This window comes from Physeter macrocephalus, chromosome 17 (assembly GCF_002837175.3).
Source record: "Physeter macrocephalus isolate SW-GA chromosome 17, ASM283717v5, whole genome shotgun sequence".
Lineage (NCBI taxonomy): Eukaryota > Metazoa > Chordata > Mammalia > Artiodactyla > Physeteridae > Physeter > Physeter macrocephalus.
Window position 1 is genome coordinate 160,320 of NC_041230.1, and position 16,915 is coordinate 177,234.

Below are 16,915 nucleotides of genomic sequence, written 5' to 3' on the forward strand. Positions count from 1 at the left end.
ATGAGGTAGCTTTCTGGGGCATGAAAACGTTCTCTGTATTTTCATAGTTGGGTATATATTTGTCAAAACGTATCGAACGGTATCCTTAGGACTTGTGCATTTTGCTGTATATACATTTTACCTCAAAGAAAGAACCACTGAAGAAATAACAAACTCTAGCTGATAATGTGTGTGATGAAGTGTGTAGGATGGACTGGACTGATGTCTGCAAATTATTTTAGCGAATGGGCAGACTGCCATGTTTCTCAACTTCAGCGTTATTCACGTTTGGGGCCAGAGAATGCTTTGTTGTGGGTTGCAGGATGCTAATAAGATTCTCTCCCACACACACAGGTTGCTACAATAAAAAAAAGGGCTTCCAGACAATGCCAGATGTCCCCCCAGGGGCAAATTTGTTCCTGGTTCAGAACCACTGAGACAGAGCGAAGGAAAAAGGGATACATTTGTAATAAAGCACATACAGTAAAATGGTACAACTGTGGGATCTAACTGTGTGTTCATTGCATACTTGTTTTCAATGTTTCTATATGCTTGAAATGTTTCATGATAAAAATTAGGGAACAATGCACGTGCCCTATGATCTACCAGTACTAGTATCCACTAGGGAGAAACAGTTGCTCTGTATTCAAAAGGAGACAGATATGAGAACATTCACCATCCCCCCATTTCCTTATTTATTTATAATAGCAAAATGCTGGAAACAATCTAAGGAGATCTATCAATGTAATGTCCATCAACCCCATCAACTGGGGATTGTGTAAAATAAGCCGTGACGCATTTGTGTTACGGAATTCTGTGATGCCTTTTTTTTTTTTTTTGAATGAGAAAGACGTGAATGGACTGACACAGAGAAATTTTTAGGACATGTGATCAGATGTAGCACTGCCTGTAGAACTAGGCAACAGAAACTACCAAAGGGGCAAGGGAATTTCAGGGGTGATGGATCTGCCCTGTATTTTGATCGCGGCGGTGGTTACACCACTGTCAGCATTTGTCAAAACTTCACAGACTGTACACTAGAAAGAATGAATTTTTACCTAGGAAAATTATACATACATCTATGATACGATTATACATTTGTCTATAAATTATACCTCCATGAACCCAACTTAACTCTTCTGAGAAAGAGTCCGTAGGTTTTATCAGATGCTGAAGGGATCCACGACAAAGGAAGCCTTGTCTGGTGTGGAAAGGTGAGCTCACGTGGGTGAGGTGTGGGCATTGCCTGAGTCACCTGTCACAGTGGGAATGGAAGAAGGGAAAAGAAGGACATTCCAAGGAGAGGTCCTTGCATGGGCTCAGGCTGGGGCTCAGAGGTGGGTCCTGGGACACAGGTGTGCCCCCAGGAGGCTGGAATGCAGGGGAGGGGAAGACGAGGAGGCAGGAGGTAAGTTGAAACCAGATGGGGACCCTTGGCATATATGGTTTCCACCCTGTCACCTGGCTATTATCATACACAGCCTGCTATATATTCGTTAATGATACACCTGCCTTATCTGCCCTCCCAGCCTGCATTTCGTTCAGGCTGGCAGATGGTTCTGGAGGCCCGAGGGACACCGGCTGCTGTGTCGGGCTCTGAGGAACCCGAGGGGAACCGACCCTGGTCCCTGTCCTTGAGGAGTTCCCAGCCCAGCGGGGGAGATAGACAGGTGAGTACCCTCACCTGGGGAAGAGGCTACACTGGAAGGGCCCCAGGCGCTGGATGACGGAGCAGGAATTGCCCCTTGGTCTGGGGCAAGTTGCTTCACCTCTCTGAGCCTAAGAATACCCAAGACAGTTTTATATTGCTGCATAACAAAAAACTTAGTGACTTAAAATAACACATATTTATCATTTCATAGTTTCTGTGGGTCAGGAAACTCATAAAGTTACATAGTAAACTTTTTGTGAATACACACCAAAATATTACCAGGGGTCCATCTGGCTAGGGAAATGAGATGGAGGTTGCTGGTCGATAAAGGTACCTGCAGACATTATTCCAATCCAGTGTGATCAGAGCATCAACAGAAGAGTCAGCAAACTCTTGTGGGGCACGGGATGGATTGAGAGACCAGGAAGCCCTCTACACACTCTGAGCACAGAGGGCGCCTTGAGAAGCTGACCTGGAGTTTCCTGGGGTGAAGAGATGGAGAGAAGGAGTAATGAGAGGAAGGCAAAGCATGTGCAAAGGTATGGAGGCATGAAAGATCACTTATCCATCCATCCATCCATCCGTCAGTCCTTCCGTCCATTTGTCCAGCTGTTCCACCATGTATGCATTAATTGAGTCTTCCGTCCATCTGCCCACTTACTTATTCATTGTGTATACCTCCACGCATTCATTTAGTAATCCATCCATTCAAACAAACATCTATGCCCTCATTCATTCATTTACTCCACCAGTTACACATCCATCCATTCATGTGTTTTTTCATCAGTATCCACGGTCATATGATCTTTCCACTCCAAACGTCACCTCCTCAGGGAGCCTTCCCTGACCCCCTTTCTGAAAGAACATCCCCAACCCCTTCCCTCTCTTACCTTCCATTGCTATTTCTTTGTAGCACTTACCCTGACTTGTCACCGTGCTCTGTAATAATGTGTTCACTTGTGTGGTGTCTGTGTCCACCACCCAGAAAGTATTTCTTGAGGATCTACTGAGTGCCAGGCTCTGTTGTAGGCCCTGGGAACACAGCTGGGGACAGGACGGACAAAAATCTCCACCCACACAGAGCTGACATTCTAGTCGGGGGCTTCAGACAATAAACAAGAAGTGTAATAAGTAAATTACTGGCAGCTTGGAGAATGCTGAGTGCTGTGGTCAAAGAAAATGCAGAACAGGTGAGGGGTATCAGGGGTCCAAAGGAGAGGTTGCTCAGAGAAGTCCTCATGGAGGAGGCGGTATTTGAGTAAAGACTGGAAGGAGATGAGGGAGCCAAGTGGTTTTCTAAGGGAAGTGCATTCCAGTTGAGAGAGAATGGCATGTGCAAAAGTCCTGAGGCAGGGCTGAGCCCTGTGTGTTTGAGAAGCATTGAGGAGGCCAGCATGGCTGGAGCAAAGTAACCAAGGGGGAGAGGGTGGGAGCTGTGGGTAGAGAGGGGACAAAGAGGGCCTGTTGGTACAGGGCCTGTGGGACCTGGTGAGGACTTTGCTTTAACTTTGAGACTGGACCCAGGGGTGGACCCTGAGAAGAGGAGAGACAAGATCTAACTTAGATGTGAACAGCTTTCCTCTGCCTGCCATATAGTAGATTGATATCTGGATTCTCTGAGGGCCGAGACTACATCTTTGTTCACCCCATCTCCTCGGCTTCCGGAACAGGGGTCTGCAAACTACAGCCCACAGGCTAAATCCTCCCACTTCCTGTTTGCATAAATAAAGTTTTATTGAAACAAACCCACACCCATTCATTTACATATTATCTATGGCTGCTTTCCTTCTCTGCCACCAAGTAGAGTAGTTATAGCAGAGGCTATCTGGCTCTCAAAGCTGAAAATATTTACTGTTTGGCTTTTACAGAAAAAGTGTGCAGACCCCTGGTCAGGAACAAGCCCTGGCACATAGTAGGCACTCAGTAGATATTTGTTGTCGCATAACTGAGCCTGTCACTCATCTGTGACCCACACAAGGCTGCCAGATTACTCTTGTCTCAGAGCCAGTTCCAGTCACATGCAGGAAAACAACAGCCCAGGGACCAAAAATAAAATACTGGAACCAGTCACATCTTTGCCACAGAGGAATTACCCAGGCAGGAATACGGTTAGGACCCACAGAGAAACTTAACACACTCTTTGTCCCTTTCTTTTTCTCTATGAAGACTTGGGGCTCCTTAACCCCTGCCAGGCATGGAAACTGCTCCCCCATTCTTTTCTCACTTAAAAAAGATCCCCCTAACCCTCTTCCATAGAGAAGCCCCCTCCCTGACTCTCCTGTCTCCTCCCGTCTCAGCTCCAAAGTTTCGTTTCTGTACAAGAACTTAGCTCCCTGCTGGGTTTTTTCCCACACTTGTGCTGCCCATTACTAAGATTCTGCATAACAAGGTAGTTATGAGCTACGAATAATGGGGCTGTTCCAGCTGGCAGGAATCCTGCTGGGAAGTGAGAGAGCTCCCACACTCCGATTTCCTTTTCTTCTTATACACATTTATCCCAGTATTCTATCCATCCCCATATAGATTGAGCAGAATGAATAACATCTCCAGTTTAGACCCTCGGCGGGAATGATGACATCACTAGTTGCCAGGTAGATTTAATCCCAGAGGGTGTTGATGACATCACCAGTTACCAGGCAGAAAATGGTTAGAATATGCATGCCAGAGGCTTCCTTCCTGTTTGAACTTCTGTTGTGTCCCAGGCCACACTCTTCCCTGGGGCACATGAGATTTTCATCTATTCGAGCCTCAGTTTTCTATCAGTCAAATGCGGATAATAAAAGTATCAATCTCATAGGATTGTTGAGAGAATCCAGTGAGTTAAATACATACAAAGGGCACAATGTCAAGCACATAGTCGGCACTCAATAAACAGCAGCTCCTGTTAGCCTCACGGCAGGAGGCTTCCATGGTGGACACTCTGGCCAGAGTAACAGGTGCTCTCTCCTCTCTGTCTTGGTTAACAGCACAGACTCAGGAGCCGGACCTACTGCAGTCTGAGCCCAGATCTGCCATCAGGAGCAGGTGGGAGACCCTGGGCACATTGCGGGACTGTAAAGCGAGGTTGTGAAAGTGCCAACTCATAGGACTGGCATGAGGAGGCATTGACATGATGATGGCCATGTTCCCAGCACACAGTCAAGCTTCATACACGTGAGCTGTGTTATCTCTGAGGATGTCCTTGGATAGGTCCTCCCCTCCTTGGAACTCAGTTTCCCTGTCTGCAAAGAAATGGGCAGTGGCCATGGCAATCTCAAAGCTTCTTGCCTACAAGGACTCACCTTTGCCATTGCTGAGCAAATGCGTTGGGAGTTGGATGCTCTCACTTGTGTCTGCTCTCAGCCCAACTCCAGCTCTCTCCTTCTGTCTCTTCATTTCCCATCTCTTACCTGTCTATTTTTCCCTTTCTCTGGCATCTTTCCCTTGTTCTGGACTTTCTCTCTCTTATTTTTCTCCTGCATGCTATCAGAAGGCCATTTGTAGAGCAATAAATAACAACAGTAATCATAATCATAATTTGTTTATTTAGTCTTTCCCCAAGGCCAGGACTGCTCTAAGCTCTTTGCATGTATTAACTCATTTAATTCACACAATACAAGGACTTGTTACTATCGATTCAACAAACACTTATTGAGAGCCTACTGTGTGCCAGGCCCAGAGGAGCCAGCATGGAGCAAAATAAAGCTCCTCACCCTTGTGGGGCTTACGTTCTAGTGGGGAGACAGAAGATAAACAGGTAGGAAAAAAAAACAAACAACCAAACAAACCTCTACTAGTGCTATGAGGAAAAAAAACAAAGCAAAGTCAACGGGAGAGAGAGCGATGAGGGGAAATGTTTTCTACAGAATGGTTAGGAAACACCTCCTGAAGGAGGTGACATTGGATCTGACCTGATGACGTGAGAGGGAGGCAGCCATGCAAAACCTGGGGGAAGAAAGATTCCTGGTGAAAGGAACAGCCAGTGCAAAGGCTCTGAGGCAGCACCATGCCTGGGGAGTGTTTGAAGAATTGAGGAACAGCCCGAAGGCCTGTATCACTGGAGCTGAAGGGGAAAGAGTATCACACAGGGCCCCTGGGGATCACATCATGCAGGGCTTCGGGGGCCATAGTGAGGACTTTCGCTTCTACTCTGAGAAGGAGCCATGAAAGGTTTGGAGCAGAGGAGGGGCACAGTCTGAATAAAGTTTGACAGGATCCCATGGGCAACAGGCTGTGGGGGGAGGGGGAGAGGAAGGTGAAGGTAGAGGCAGAGAGACCATCCTCCCCATTTTACAGATGCAGAAATAAATGGACCCTCACAAAAGGCCAGCAAAGCGGGCTCAAGTCCACACAGCTGCTGAGCAGCAGAGCCAGGTTGGCAGGCTGGCTGGGACTTGAGTCCCAAGCAGCCACCCCCACTGCCAGCCCAGCTGCTCACTCCTCCTGGAGCCTCAATGTACACCTGTAAAATGGGGACACAGCTCAGTGGTGCAGGGCTCTCCAGCAACATGCTAGCTTTGGACGTGGGCACCACCTCGGGGTTCAGTGGAGCCTTCACTCTGTGACCTTGGGAAGGTGCCTACCTCTCCTGAGCTTCAGTTTTTCCATCTGTAATTTGGGAAGCATTAACTAACGTCTGGGTGTAGCCTGGTGGTTAAGAGCGCAAGTTCTAGCGTCAGATTTGACAGGATCTGAGTCCTTGCTCTGTCACTTGCCAGCTCCATGACTTTCCGCAATTAAACACCTTCTTTCTAAGCTTCGGTTTATCTCACCTGGAAGATGAAGATCTTAACAGCACCAATTCCAAGGGGTAGTTGTAAGGATTAAATGAGATCATGCAGGTAAAGGCTTAGCACAGCTCCTGGCATACATCGGGCACTCAATAAATGATCATTATTATTACTGACAGTAATGCCCACACCTCTGGGTGGGTGAGAGCCTGGGAGAGTGCCTGGTGGTACGCGGTCGGCGTTCGACAAAAGTGAATTCTCTCTCCCTTCCCTCATGCCCGCCGGCTCCCGGGGGACCCAGGCATTCCGGCCTCCGGTCGCCCCCCCACACCGACCCTTACAAAGGCCCTCATTCATGCCTCGCGCACAAAGCGGCCCATTCACCCGGGTCCCTTGGGCTTCCCGCCCCTGGCCGCCCCCCGAGTCTAGCCATTGGTCTCACCCCCTGCCTGTCAGACTTCGGGTCCCGCCTATGACCGCGCCGCCTAGCTCCAAGCTCCGGCGCCGTTCTTTTCCCACGGCTGGCACACTCCGGCAACTTCTGATTGGCCCCGCCCGCCAGCCGCTCCTCTTGATTGGCGGGAGCGTCCCTCGTGGGCGGGTCCATAGCTTGTCGCAGCGGGCGCCGATTGGCCCCTGCTGCGCTTGTGTGGGCGGGGCTTTCCTGGCTGGCCCGCCTCTCTTTCTCCCCAGGCCGAAGCCTCTGGACGGCCCTGGAAGCCGGTGAGTGCCCGGGGCCCAATGCCCGCCTGAGGCGGCGAAGTGGGACTGGGCCCGGGGAGGCTGGAGCTTCGGGGCTCCGGTCGGGGCTCTGGAGGCCGGCGCGAGCTGCGGGGGAGGGGCGGTGACGCGGACGCTCACCTCGGGCGAGCAGCCGGACGGCAGCGGGGGTCGAAGGGAGGGGGGTGGGGCGGGGCGCCTACACTCCCCCAACTCGAGCTCCTACTATGTGCGAGGCCGGGTCGGAGTCCTCGCTTTAGCCCCAGGCCTACTCCGCAAATGGGGAAACTGAGGCTCGCTTTGGGACCTTGGACGCTTTAATACCTGAGTCATTGCCTTCAATCCCCCGCTCCCAGATGACAGTGTCTCTATTTTCACGTGTAAAAATTGCGGACCACAGACAGGGATCATCATGACTGACAGAACAGAGGGGTGGGGAAAGACATCTTTGAGCCCCCACGGTGTACTTGGGTGCTTTTATTTTTATAACTAAATAATTACCTTTAATTATATTAACTCGAGATGGGTTATATTGTACCCATTTTACAGGGAGGGTAAAACAGGCTGGACAGAGGCGGTGACTGCAGGGGGACAGGGTTGAGAACAACACTTCAGAGACCAACTGTGTGCTGGGTTCCTTAACCTTTTTAATCCCACCGTAGTCCCCCAAGGAAGACTGTAGTCTCTAATAGATGGGGAAGCAGGTTGAGAGAATTACCAGTTGGGAGGAGGAAATTGACATCTTTGAGGACCTACTGCACGTTGCTCTCAAATCCCCTCTTTAGAATGACAGAAAATGGTCTGGGCCTGAATCCCATTTCTCCGTTTTACTGACTGTATGACCTTGAGCAGTTTACTTCGTTCACCTCTCCATGCCTCAGTTTCCCCATCAGAGAAGTGGAGATTCTGACTGTCCCTATCTTAGTGGTTTTTGAGATCATTCAATGAATTTGGACAGCTGTTCCAAAAGCAGGAAAACACCCGGCACATAGTAGGTGCGCTTACCACTATTTAGTCCTCAATTCACCCATGAGAGAACTGAACTGAAGCTCCAGAGCCTAGAAAAACATTTTGTTGTCTTCTTTGGTACTCCTAGTGTTCTCTGTGGATTGTGTGGTCCCATTTCCAGGGTCGGGGAAACTGAAGTTCAGCGAGATTAAATGATGTCGTGAGGCATTACTTGTTTAAGCGCTGGGCTGGGCACTTTCTCCCACATCGGCTTATTCATTTCATTGGCCTCAATTCGCGGAGAGGAAAGCCGATGCCCAGAAAGCTTGAGCGGGATTTGAACCGCCGGAGTCCTCAGCCCTCTCTGATGCGGGTCCTTGACCTTTGCTCGCCAGAAGAGGGAGGGGCCCCTGGCGCTGCTGCTGCCGCCGCTGCCGCCCACCTGGCAACAGGCTTATCCCCGCCTCCCGCCATCCCCCTGTCTGGAGCCTTGCAGCTCCAGGACCCGCCCCCTTCCCAAGCCGGGCAGGTGCTGGGTGACATCAGAGCCGGGCTCCCTCCCGGTGACGTGACGTGGCCCCGCCCCGCGCTGGACCGCGGAGGTAGCCGCACCTGAGAGCTCGGAAGAGGACGGGGGATTCCCGTGCCCCTCCCCATCTTGCCGCTTCCTGTACCAAACCGGCGCCCCCCAGGTAGCCCCGAGGATCCGCGGGTTGAGGGGACAGCTACACGGGCACTTGGGTCTCAGGGAGATGGGGGTTGGGTGCTGGGATTCCGAGATCTAAGGAGAGGGGCTGGGGGCCAGGCATTCCAGGTCTGATTAAGGACTGCTCTGGGAGTCTGGACTCCTAGGTCTGGAGGGAGGAAGGCACTGGCGCCAGGGCTCTGTGTCTGGGAGCCTGAATTTGTGGGTCTTGAAGGAGGAAGGGGCTGGGGACCTGGACTCCTGGGTCTGGGGGCCCAGATTTCCGAGTCTGGGGGCAGAGCGGACCCCTGAATCCTAGCACTAGACTGAGGTCAGAGGGCCGGATGCCAAGGGCCCCAACCCCTGCCCCAGGGGCGGATCCCTGGCTCCTTTTCCTTTCCAGCCCAGCAGTCTCTGCCCCTCCCAGGGCAGGTGCTTTCACCTGCGCTGGTGACAGAAATGAGCCCTGGCAAAGGTGTTCCTGCAGGCTAAGGAGGGTGGGGCTGCCAAAGGGGCAGGCCCACCTCATCAGAGCTGTTATCAGCCCTCAGAATCTGCATGTCCCAGGCGTCCTCAGCTCTATCCCGCCCGCAGTAAGGTGAGGGGGCTCGGACTCATGGGTCCAAGGGAGGAGGGGGCTGAGAGTTCCGATTCCTGGATCCTGGATGAGTAGCCTGCTGGCGGCCCAGACTCCTGAGTCTGGAGGAGGAGGGGGCTGGGGGCCAGGACTCCTGGGTCCAAGGGAGGAGGGACTGGGGGCCCAGATTCCTGGCTCTAGGGAGGGGAAGCATAGGGCTGGGTGATTGCAAAAAACTCCCAAACCCTTCCTGGTCAAAGGCCGCAGGCTGGAGAGGAAGTGGGTGGGGTGAGGGTGGGGGTAAAGTCCCAGGGATGGGACTTGGCTGTGAATGGATCAGGGCCGCTGGCTGTGAATGCATCAGGGCCGCATGGGAGGCCTGGGGTGGGCCTGGGCAACTTGGGGCCTGGGAAGTGGAGAAATGGTATCCAACGGTGGGAGAAGCCTGCTGTTTTAGTGCAGGGGCCTTGGGTTTGGGGCCCGGGGGCATCAGGCCCAAACGTCACCGGGTGGGCTGGGGGCCTGGGACTGCTGGTGGGGAGGAGAGGGTCTGTGGGGAAAAGAGGGACATGTGGCCTGGAGCTGAGCTTCCGGGTGAGGGAAAGGCAAGAGCCTGATGGGACCAGATTTAGGGACGCCCCAAGAGGAGCTGGGTGTCTGGAGGGACCTCTCCAGGGATGTGTCGGAGGTGGGGGGGCCCGGAGCGCAGAGGCAGAAGCACCGAGGTGGGGGAGACAGAACACTGGGGGGTTCCTGTGACGGGGTGGCGGTGGCCAGGCAGTGATGCGGCCGTTTGAGGCAGTGGGAGAGAATAGAGGCCAACTTTTTTCCTGACCTGTGCTTAGACTGCTGCAGAATTGCTGTGGTCTGTTCACTACTGGTCTGCAGCCCCTTTAAGGGCGGGGAGGTGTCTAGCACAGGCTGGCTCCCCCAGTGCCTCCGCTGTCAGCTCACAGCTCATCTTGGGTTCTGTCTGAGACTAGAACTGTCCGAGACTAGATCACCCCCAGACCAGGAGCTCCTCAAAGCAGGGCCCTGTCTGACTCATCTCTGGGTCCCCAGACTCACTCTGGGCAGAGCCTGGTACTTGAACAGCCTCAGGGAATGTTGAGTGAATGCAGAAGTGAATGAATGGGGCCAGTCTCCCCATTATAAAGAGAAGGAAGTCAGGTCACAGGGAAGGAAGCCACTAACCGAGGGATGAGATTCAGGTCTGTTCTGGGGTACACCAGAGGTGGTCAGGGAACCTGAGTTACAGAAATCAGATTGACACCCTCCTAGGGCTCACATCTGTGAGGTCAAGGTCCTCATCACAACACAATCTGACCCCTTTGGTCCCTAATCTTACCTTACCTACCACCCTCTCCGCCTGGATCACCTGGCACCAGCCACACTGGCCTCTCACAGTGCCACAGACATACAGGCACACACCTGCCCCAGGGCCTTTGCACGGAGCTATTCTCCCAGCCTGGAATGCTTTTCCTCCTGACGTTCCCATGGCCTGCTTCCTTCATCTCCCTCAGATCTTTATTCTGATGCCACATCAAAGAGGCTTTCCCTGGCCCCAACTAAAACTTCAGCTCCCCTCAACCCTAACATCTCCTGTTCCCTGCTTCATTTTTCTCCTTGGCATGTATCATCATTTAACATACCATATAATTTACTTATTTATCTTTGAATCCATCTCCTGGGATTAGAGCAGTGCGAACTCATACAAATACAGTGCAAGCCAAATGTGTAATTTAAAAATTTCTAGCCACTTTAAAAATAAAAAAAGTAAAAAGGAACAAGTGACATGAATGTTAATGATATATTTTACTTAACCCAATATATCCAAAATATTATCAGTGCAATATGTCATCAAATGTAAAAAACACGAATGAGCTTTTCGTTGTACTGTCTTTGAAACTGGGTGTGTGTCTTATGCTCAGAACCCACCTCAGTTTGGATTCTCCATTTCAACTTTCCAGTAGCCACACAGGGCCATGGCTCCCGAAATAGCCAGAGCAGGGCTGGAATGTTAACACCTTAGGAAGGCAGGGATCTTTTTCTGGCTTGTTTTTGGCTATATGGCTGATGCCTTGAATAGTGCCTGGCTCACAGCTTGGCTTATTAAAGAATTAATTCTTAAAAATTTATTTTATTGAAGTCTAGTTGGTTTACAGTGTGGTGTTAATTTCTGCTTTTCAGCAAAGTGATTCAGTTATACATATATATATTCTTTTTCATATTCTTTTCCATTATGGTTTATCACAGGATATTGAATATGGGTCACTGTGCTATACAGTAGGACCTTGTGGTTTATCCATCCTATATATAATAGTTGGCATCTGCTAATCCCAAACTCCCAATCCATCCCTCCCTCATCCCCCACCCCTTGGCAACCACAAATCTGTTCTCTATGTCTGTGAGTCTGTTTCAGTTTTGTAGATAAGTTCGTTTGTGTCATATTTTAGATTCTACATATAAGTGATATCATATGATATTTGTCTTTGTCTGACTTACTTCACTTAGTATGATAATCTCTAGGTCCATGCATGTTACTGCCAATGGCATTATTTCATTCTTTTTTTAATGGCTGAGGAGCATGCCGCTGTGTATATGTACCACATCTTTGTCCATTCATCTGTTGATGGACATTTAGGTTGTTATTAAAGAATTATTGAATCAGTGATTCCCTGGGGGGGGTCCAGTGGTTACGACTCGGAGCTTTCACTGCAGTGGCCGGGGTTCAATCCTTGGTCAGGGAATTAAGATCCAACAAGCCACGTAGTGTGGCCACACACACACACACACACACACACACACACACACACACACAGAATTTCTTAATGAATGAATGGATAGAGAGGTGAATGAGTGGAATGAGTAAAGAAAGATCTGTGGATCCATTTTGCAGACGTGTAAATCGAGGTCTGGTGGAGAAAGGCAGTGGTGACTGCCTGCGGGATCTGGGGTGGGGATGGAGCCCCCCCTCCCTGACCCTCGCCCTCTGCTCTCTCCCTGCAGACCATGGCAGCGGTGACCGTGTCGGTGCCCGGGCGGAAGGCACCCCCCAGGCCGGGCCCCGTGCCCGAGGCGGCCCAGCCGTTCCTGTTCGCGCCCCGTGGGCCGGGCGTGGGGAGTGTGCCCGGGGGCTCGGCCATGTCCCCGCAGGTGGAGTGGACAGCACGGCGCCTGGTGTGGGTGCCTTCGGAGTTGCACGGCTTCGAGGCGGCGGCCCTGCGGGACGAGGGCGAGGAGGAAGCCGAGGTGGAGCTGGCGGAGAGCGGGCGGCGGCTGCGGCTGCCGCGGGACCAGATCCAGCGCATGAACCCACCCAAGTTCAGCAAGGCCGAGGACATGGCTGAGCTGACCTGCCTCAATGAGGCCTCCGTGCTGCACAACCTCCGCGAGCGATACTACTCCGGCCTCATCTATGTGAGTGGCCTCCTTCCCCGGGAGGGCATTGCCCGGGGTGCGGGTCTGGGTGTCAGCACCACAGCTTGAACCAACCTGGGGCTATTTATAATCTTTATCCCATGTCGTATGACTCTGCCTACGCTTACTTGCCAAATGATAAACTATTGCATATCAAGAGTGCCTCAGACCCCATTGGGGGCCTCCTGTAATATTATAGGGTAGATGCTCCTTATTATTTTCCTTAAGTTAAACAATTTCTGAATCCTCAAATATAACACATCGAAAGATTTTGAGACAGGGACATGGATCTGTACTGATAATTATTGGGAGCCACTGAGTATGGAAAACCGCATGCCTGGCTCTGTGCGTTTGTTTCCTTTCATCTTACAAATAGTAGAGTGTTTTATACCTAAAAGGAAACTGAGGCCCAGAGAGATTTAATAACAATAAAAACTAACATTTATTAAGCATGTACTAGGCACTCTAAAATATGTTGTTTCAATACATTTGCACAATTATGAAGCATTTTGTCCCCATTTTACAGAGAAAGAAACTGAGGCACAGAAAGGTCAAGTTCCTTGACCAAGGTCACCCAGTTGGACTTGGCAGACGTGGGTAGTCTGGCTCCAGGCCCCACCACTTTGCTGTGATGCCTCTTAGGATTAAGACGGGATTGATGGTAGTGAGGTCGACTATGGTCTAGTCTCCGTTAAGCGTTCAGTGTCTCACGTTAAAAGCAAACAGGTGGAGTAGGGCAGCGGTTCTTAACTCTGCCTTCACGTTAGAATCATGTTAGGAATTTTAAAAAATTACCAACACTCAAGCCCCGCCCCACCCCATTTAAATCAGGCTCTCTGAGGGTGTGACTGGTCTTTTTAATAAGCTTCCAGCGTGGTTCTAAGGGAAGGGTTATTCAGAGCAAACAGGATTAGAGAGAGTGACAAGGAATGTGGACAATAATAATGAGAAATAATGATCATGGGTGGCTAGCAAATATTTATCAGGCACTTGTGATGGGCCAAGAACTGTTCTAAGTGCTTCGTGTGGGTTATCAGCTCACTTCTGGGGCGGAGCTTGTTCTTATCACCTGATGTTTCAGGAATGTTAAGTGACTTGGGTCCCAGGTCACATGGACATGAAGGATTTGAACCCAGGCAGCTGGCCCCAGAGTCATGCTCCGAACACCAGCTTAGAGGGCTGGGGTCTCACTACCTTACTCATTTCAACTGACCCCACAAGAAAAACTACAAAATTCCTCACTAAAACCCTAAAAGGAAAAGTGCTGGTTTTATATTTTTTTAAAAACCACAAAACTTTAATGAGAGTAATAAAAGAATATTTCAATAAATGATGAAATGTATCAAAAAATAAAGATAAATAAACTGGCCCCAGTATCCACCCCATTAAGGGTCAGAAGCACAAGATTAGAATATTTTTTATGAAATCTGATTCCTGTTTGGGGAGGAGACTGAGGTTGTGAGAGGGCCAGTGGCTGGCTCAGGGACCCTCAGCTTTTGGTGGCAGCGGTGGAATTTGAACTGAGGGCCGTCTGGCCCTGGATGGAGGTGGCAGCTTCTCCAGGCTGTACTGGGCCCTTATGATTCCTCAGTAGCCTTTGTGAGTCCTGGGAAAGAGACCTGTGTCCAGGCCACTCCCCTGGACCTCACCAAAGACAGGGGATCAGAGGGGCACCCAAAACACTGAGCCACCCTTTTCCTGTTAATAAACACTGAACCCCCACGGCAACTTTGTAAGGTATCTCCTGTCATCCCCATTCTGCAGGTGGGGATACTGAGCCTCAGAGAGGGGCCAGAATTTGGACAAAGCCCCACCAGCTACAAACCAGCTTAACTGGGATTTGAACCCAGGCCATCTGACTCCAGACCCTACATCCTATCCACTGCATTAGGAAGATTATTGGGAAAGTTCAGGGGAAAAAATGGTAAGGCCTGAGCTAAGGCTATGGCCCGAGAGCCAGAGAATTGGGACCTGACAAATGAAAGCGAGATGGAAGCTTCCAGAAGCCCAGACAGGAAGCAAATAGGGCCTTAACAATAATCATTAGCAATTAGTGAGGGCCTGCTTTCTCCATCAGGAGCTGTTCTAAACTTCTTTCCAATATGATCTGTTGACCCCCTCTCCACATAAGGCTGTGAGGTAGGGGTTATGACCTCCTTTGTCCACAGCTTGGAGAGGAGAAGCCATTAGCCCAGGAGTAGCTAACAGCTAACATATTAATCACACACAGGGAGCTCCCTGGAGGTCCAGTGGTTAAAACTGCAGTGGCAGCGCAGGTTTGATCCCTAGTCGGAGAACTAAGATCCTCGCGTGCCACGTGGCAAATAAATAGATAGATAGATAGATAGATAAATAAATAAATAAGCAAGCAAGCAAGCAAGCATGCACAGGGCTCCAGGGCCCATGCTGAGCCCTGTACTTGCAATGGAAACTTGTGGATGGCTCCCAGCAGCCCTCTGTGGAAGCGCTGTTCCCGTCCCTGTGTGATGAGAAAATGGGACCCAGAAACGTTAAGGTGCTTGCTCAGGCCACGCAGCTAGAAGATTCGATTCAAGCTCCACCTTGTTCATCCTCGGGCCCCGCTTAATAAATACTAACTGGCCAACTGGTGATGGGGAAGACAGCGCTTCCCATTGCGAGGAGTGGGGGGCGTCCGGGGTTCTAGAAACCCAATTTCTGTCGCTAATAGGCTGTTTGGCCTTGAGTGGCTCAAGGTCTCGGTCCCTTCACTGGGATGCTCAGGGCAGGAAGGGAACCCATCTGCCGGACACTGGCCATGTTCTCTGCTCCGTGAGGCACTGGAAGATGCATGGTGGTGTGCCACTCTCAGAATCCTTCTAGACTGTGGGGGGGTTACAGCTCCATTTTACCAGGACTGGCAGCTGAGGCTCAGAGAGGGCAAGCCCCTCGTGCTAAGTCACACAGGGCTCGAAACCCAGGATGACGTGGCATCCGAGTCTGAGCGTACTCTTAGCTTTCAGGTGGGATGGGAACGTGAGCGTCTTGGGACCCATGACTGGAGTGCCTTTTATGGGGCCCCTCCTTGGGCTGGCTGGTTTTTATTCATTATCGTCCTTAATCCCCACAGCCTCTGTAATGAGATGGGGAGGGTTTCTCAGGGAGAAAACCGAGACTGTGGGGAGAGTCACGGGGCTGAGGAGAGGGGGAGGTAGGGAGTTGCACCCAGTGGGTCTGCCTTCAGAGCCCCGAGGGCTGGGGCAGCCACCCCAGACCCTTCCAGCCAGGTTTTCCGCAGCTGTGCCCCAGCCACTCAGGTGTCCCCGACCCTCTCTAGGCACACCAGCCTCTGCCCTTTGCCCCCTGGCCTTGGCAGCCAGCTCAGGTTCCATCTGGGGTGTCGCCTTGGCCACAAGGTATGGTTGGCAGGAGGGGGCTGAGATGGGGAGTGGCACGGGTCGGGGAGGCTCCTCTGTCAGCCAGGAGTTGGGGCCCGGGCGCCAGCAGCCATGAGATACCCTCCCTGGGAATGTGGTCGGGCCGCCCTGCCCTCGAGAGCTCCTGGGAGCTGCTGGCAGGGAGGGCAGACGTCCAGCAAACCGGTTGTTCTGCTCCAGACTGGCCACCCACCCTCCCATCCTTAAAAGCTTGGCACCTGGGAGCCGGGCAGCCTGTGGTGGCCACACCCTCGCTCTGCTTGAGGAGCTCTAGCCATCTGGGAGCTTAAAGCAGTTCTGCTACCAACCAACAAGTAACCAGCTAGCCATTTAACTAGCTAACTAGCTGGCTAAGTAGCTAACTGGTTTCATAGTTAACTAGCTAAGCCCCTAAGCAGCTAACTCCCTGCTGGATTAGCTAGCTTAGTTCAGCTAACTTAGCTCGTTAGCTCTCTGAGTTGGTTTAGCTAGGTGATCAGCTAGCTCTCTAGCTGTCTTAACTGCCTCTATCCATCCTAAGTGCGTCTTGTCTACCCGAGGCTCTGTCCGAGCTGGAACAGTTCTTAAACCGTTACAGGGTCCTGCACTCAGGCCCAACAGCTGTGTGGACAAATTCAGGGTGTCCGTGAACTTGGATGCCAAAAAAAAAAAATTACATCTTTACTTTCACTCACCTTGAGAACCCGTTTAGCATTTCCTCCAATAAGAAGGAACCACCAAGATGGTCATGGAAGCAGGTCCTGTGAGTCTGTTATGAACAGAAACTGCAGACATGCTCTTGTCGTGTTTCAGCTGCTGCAGATACTGGGAGCACCCTTCCAGAAATAGTCT

The 16,915-nt window shown here is 51.1% G+C and overlaps 1 protein-coding gene across 1 annotated transcript in view; it reads left to right on the forward strand.

Moving 5' to 3' along the window:
• The first annotated feature begins 7,019 nt into the window (after positions 1 to 7,019).
• Positions 7,020 to 16,915, forward strand: part of MYH14 (myosin heavy chain 14) — a 98,526-nt gene continuing 88,630 nt past the window's right edge. Inside the window, exons 1-2 of the mRNA XM_055079201.1 lie at positions 7,020 to 7,062; positions 12,279 to 12,689. Coding sequence (XP_054935176.1) covers positions 12,282 to 12,689 — 408 coding nt within the window. The 5' untranslated portion in view covers positions 7,020 to 7,062; positions 12,279 to 12,281. The remainder of the gene's footprint in view (positions 7,063 to 12,278; positions 12,690 to 16,915) is intronic.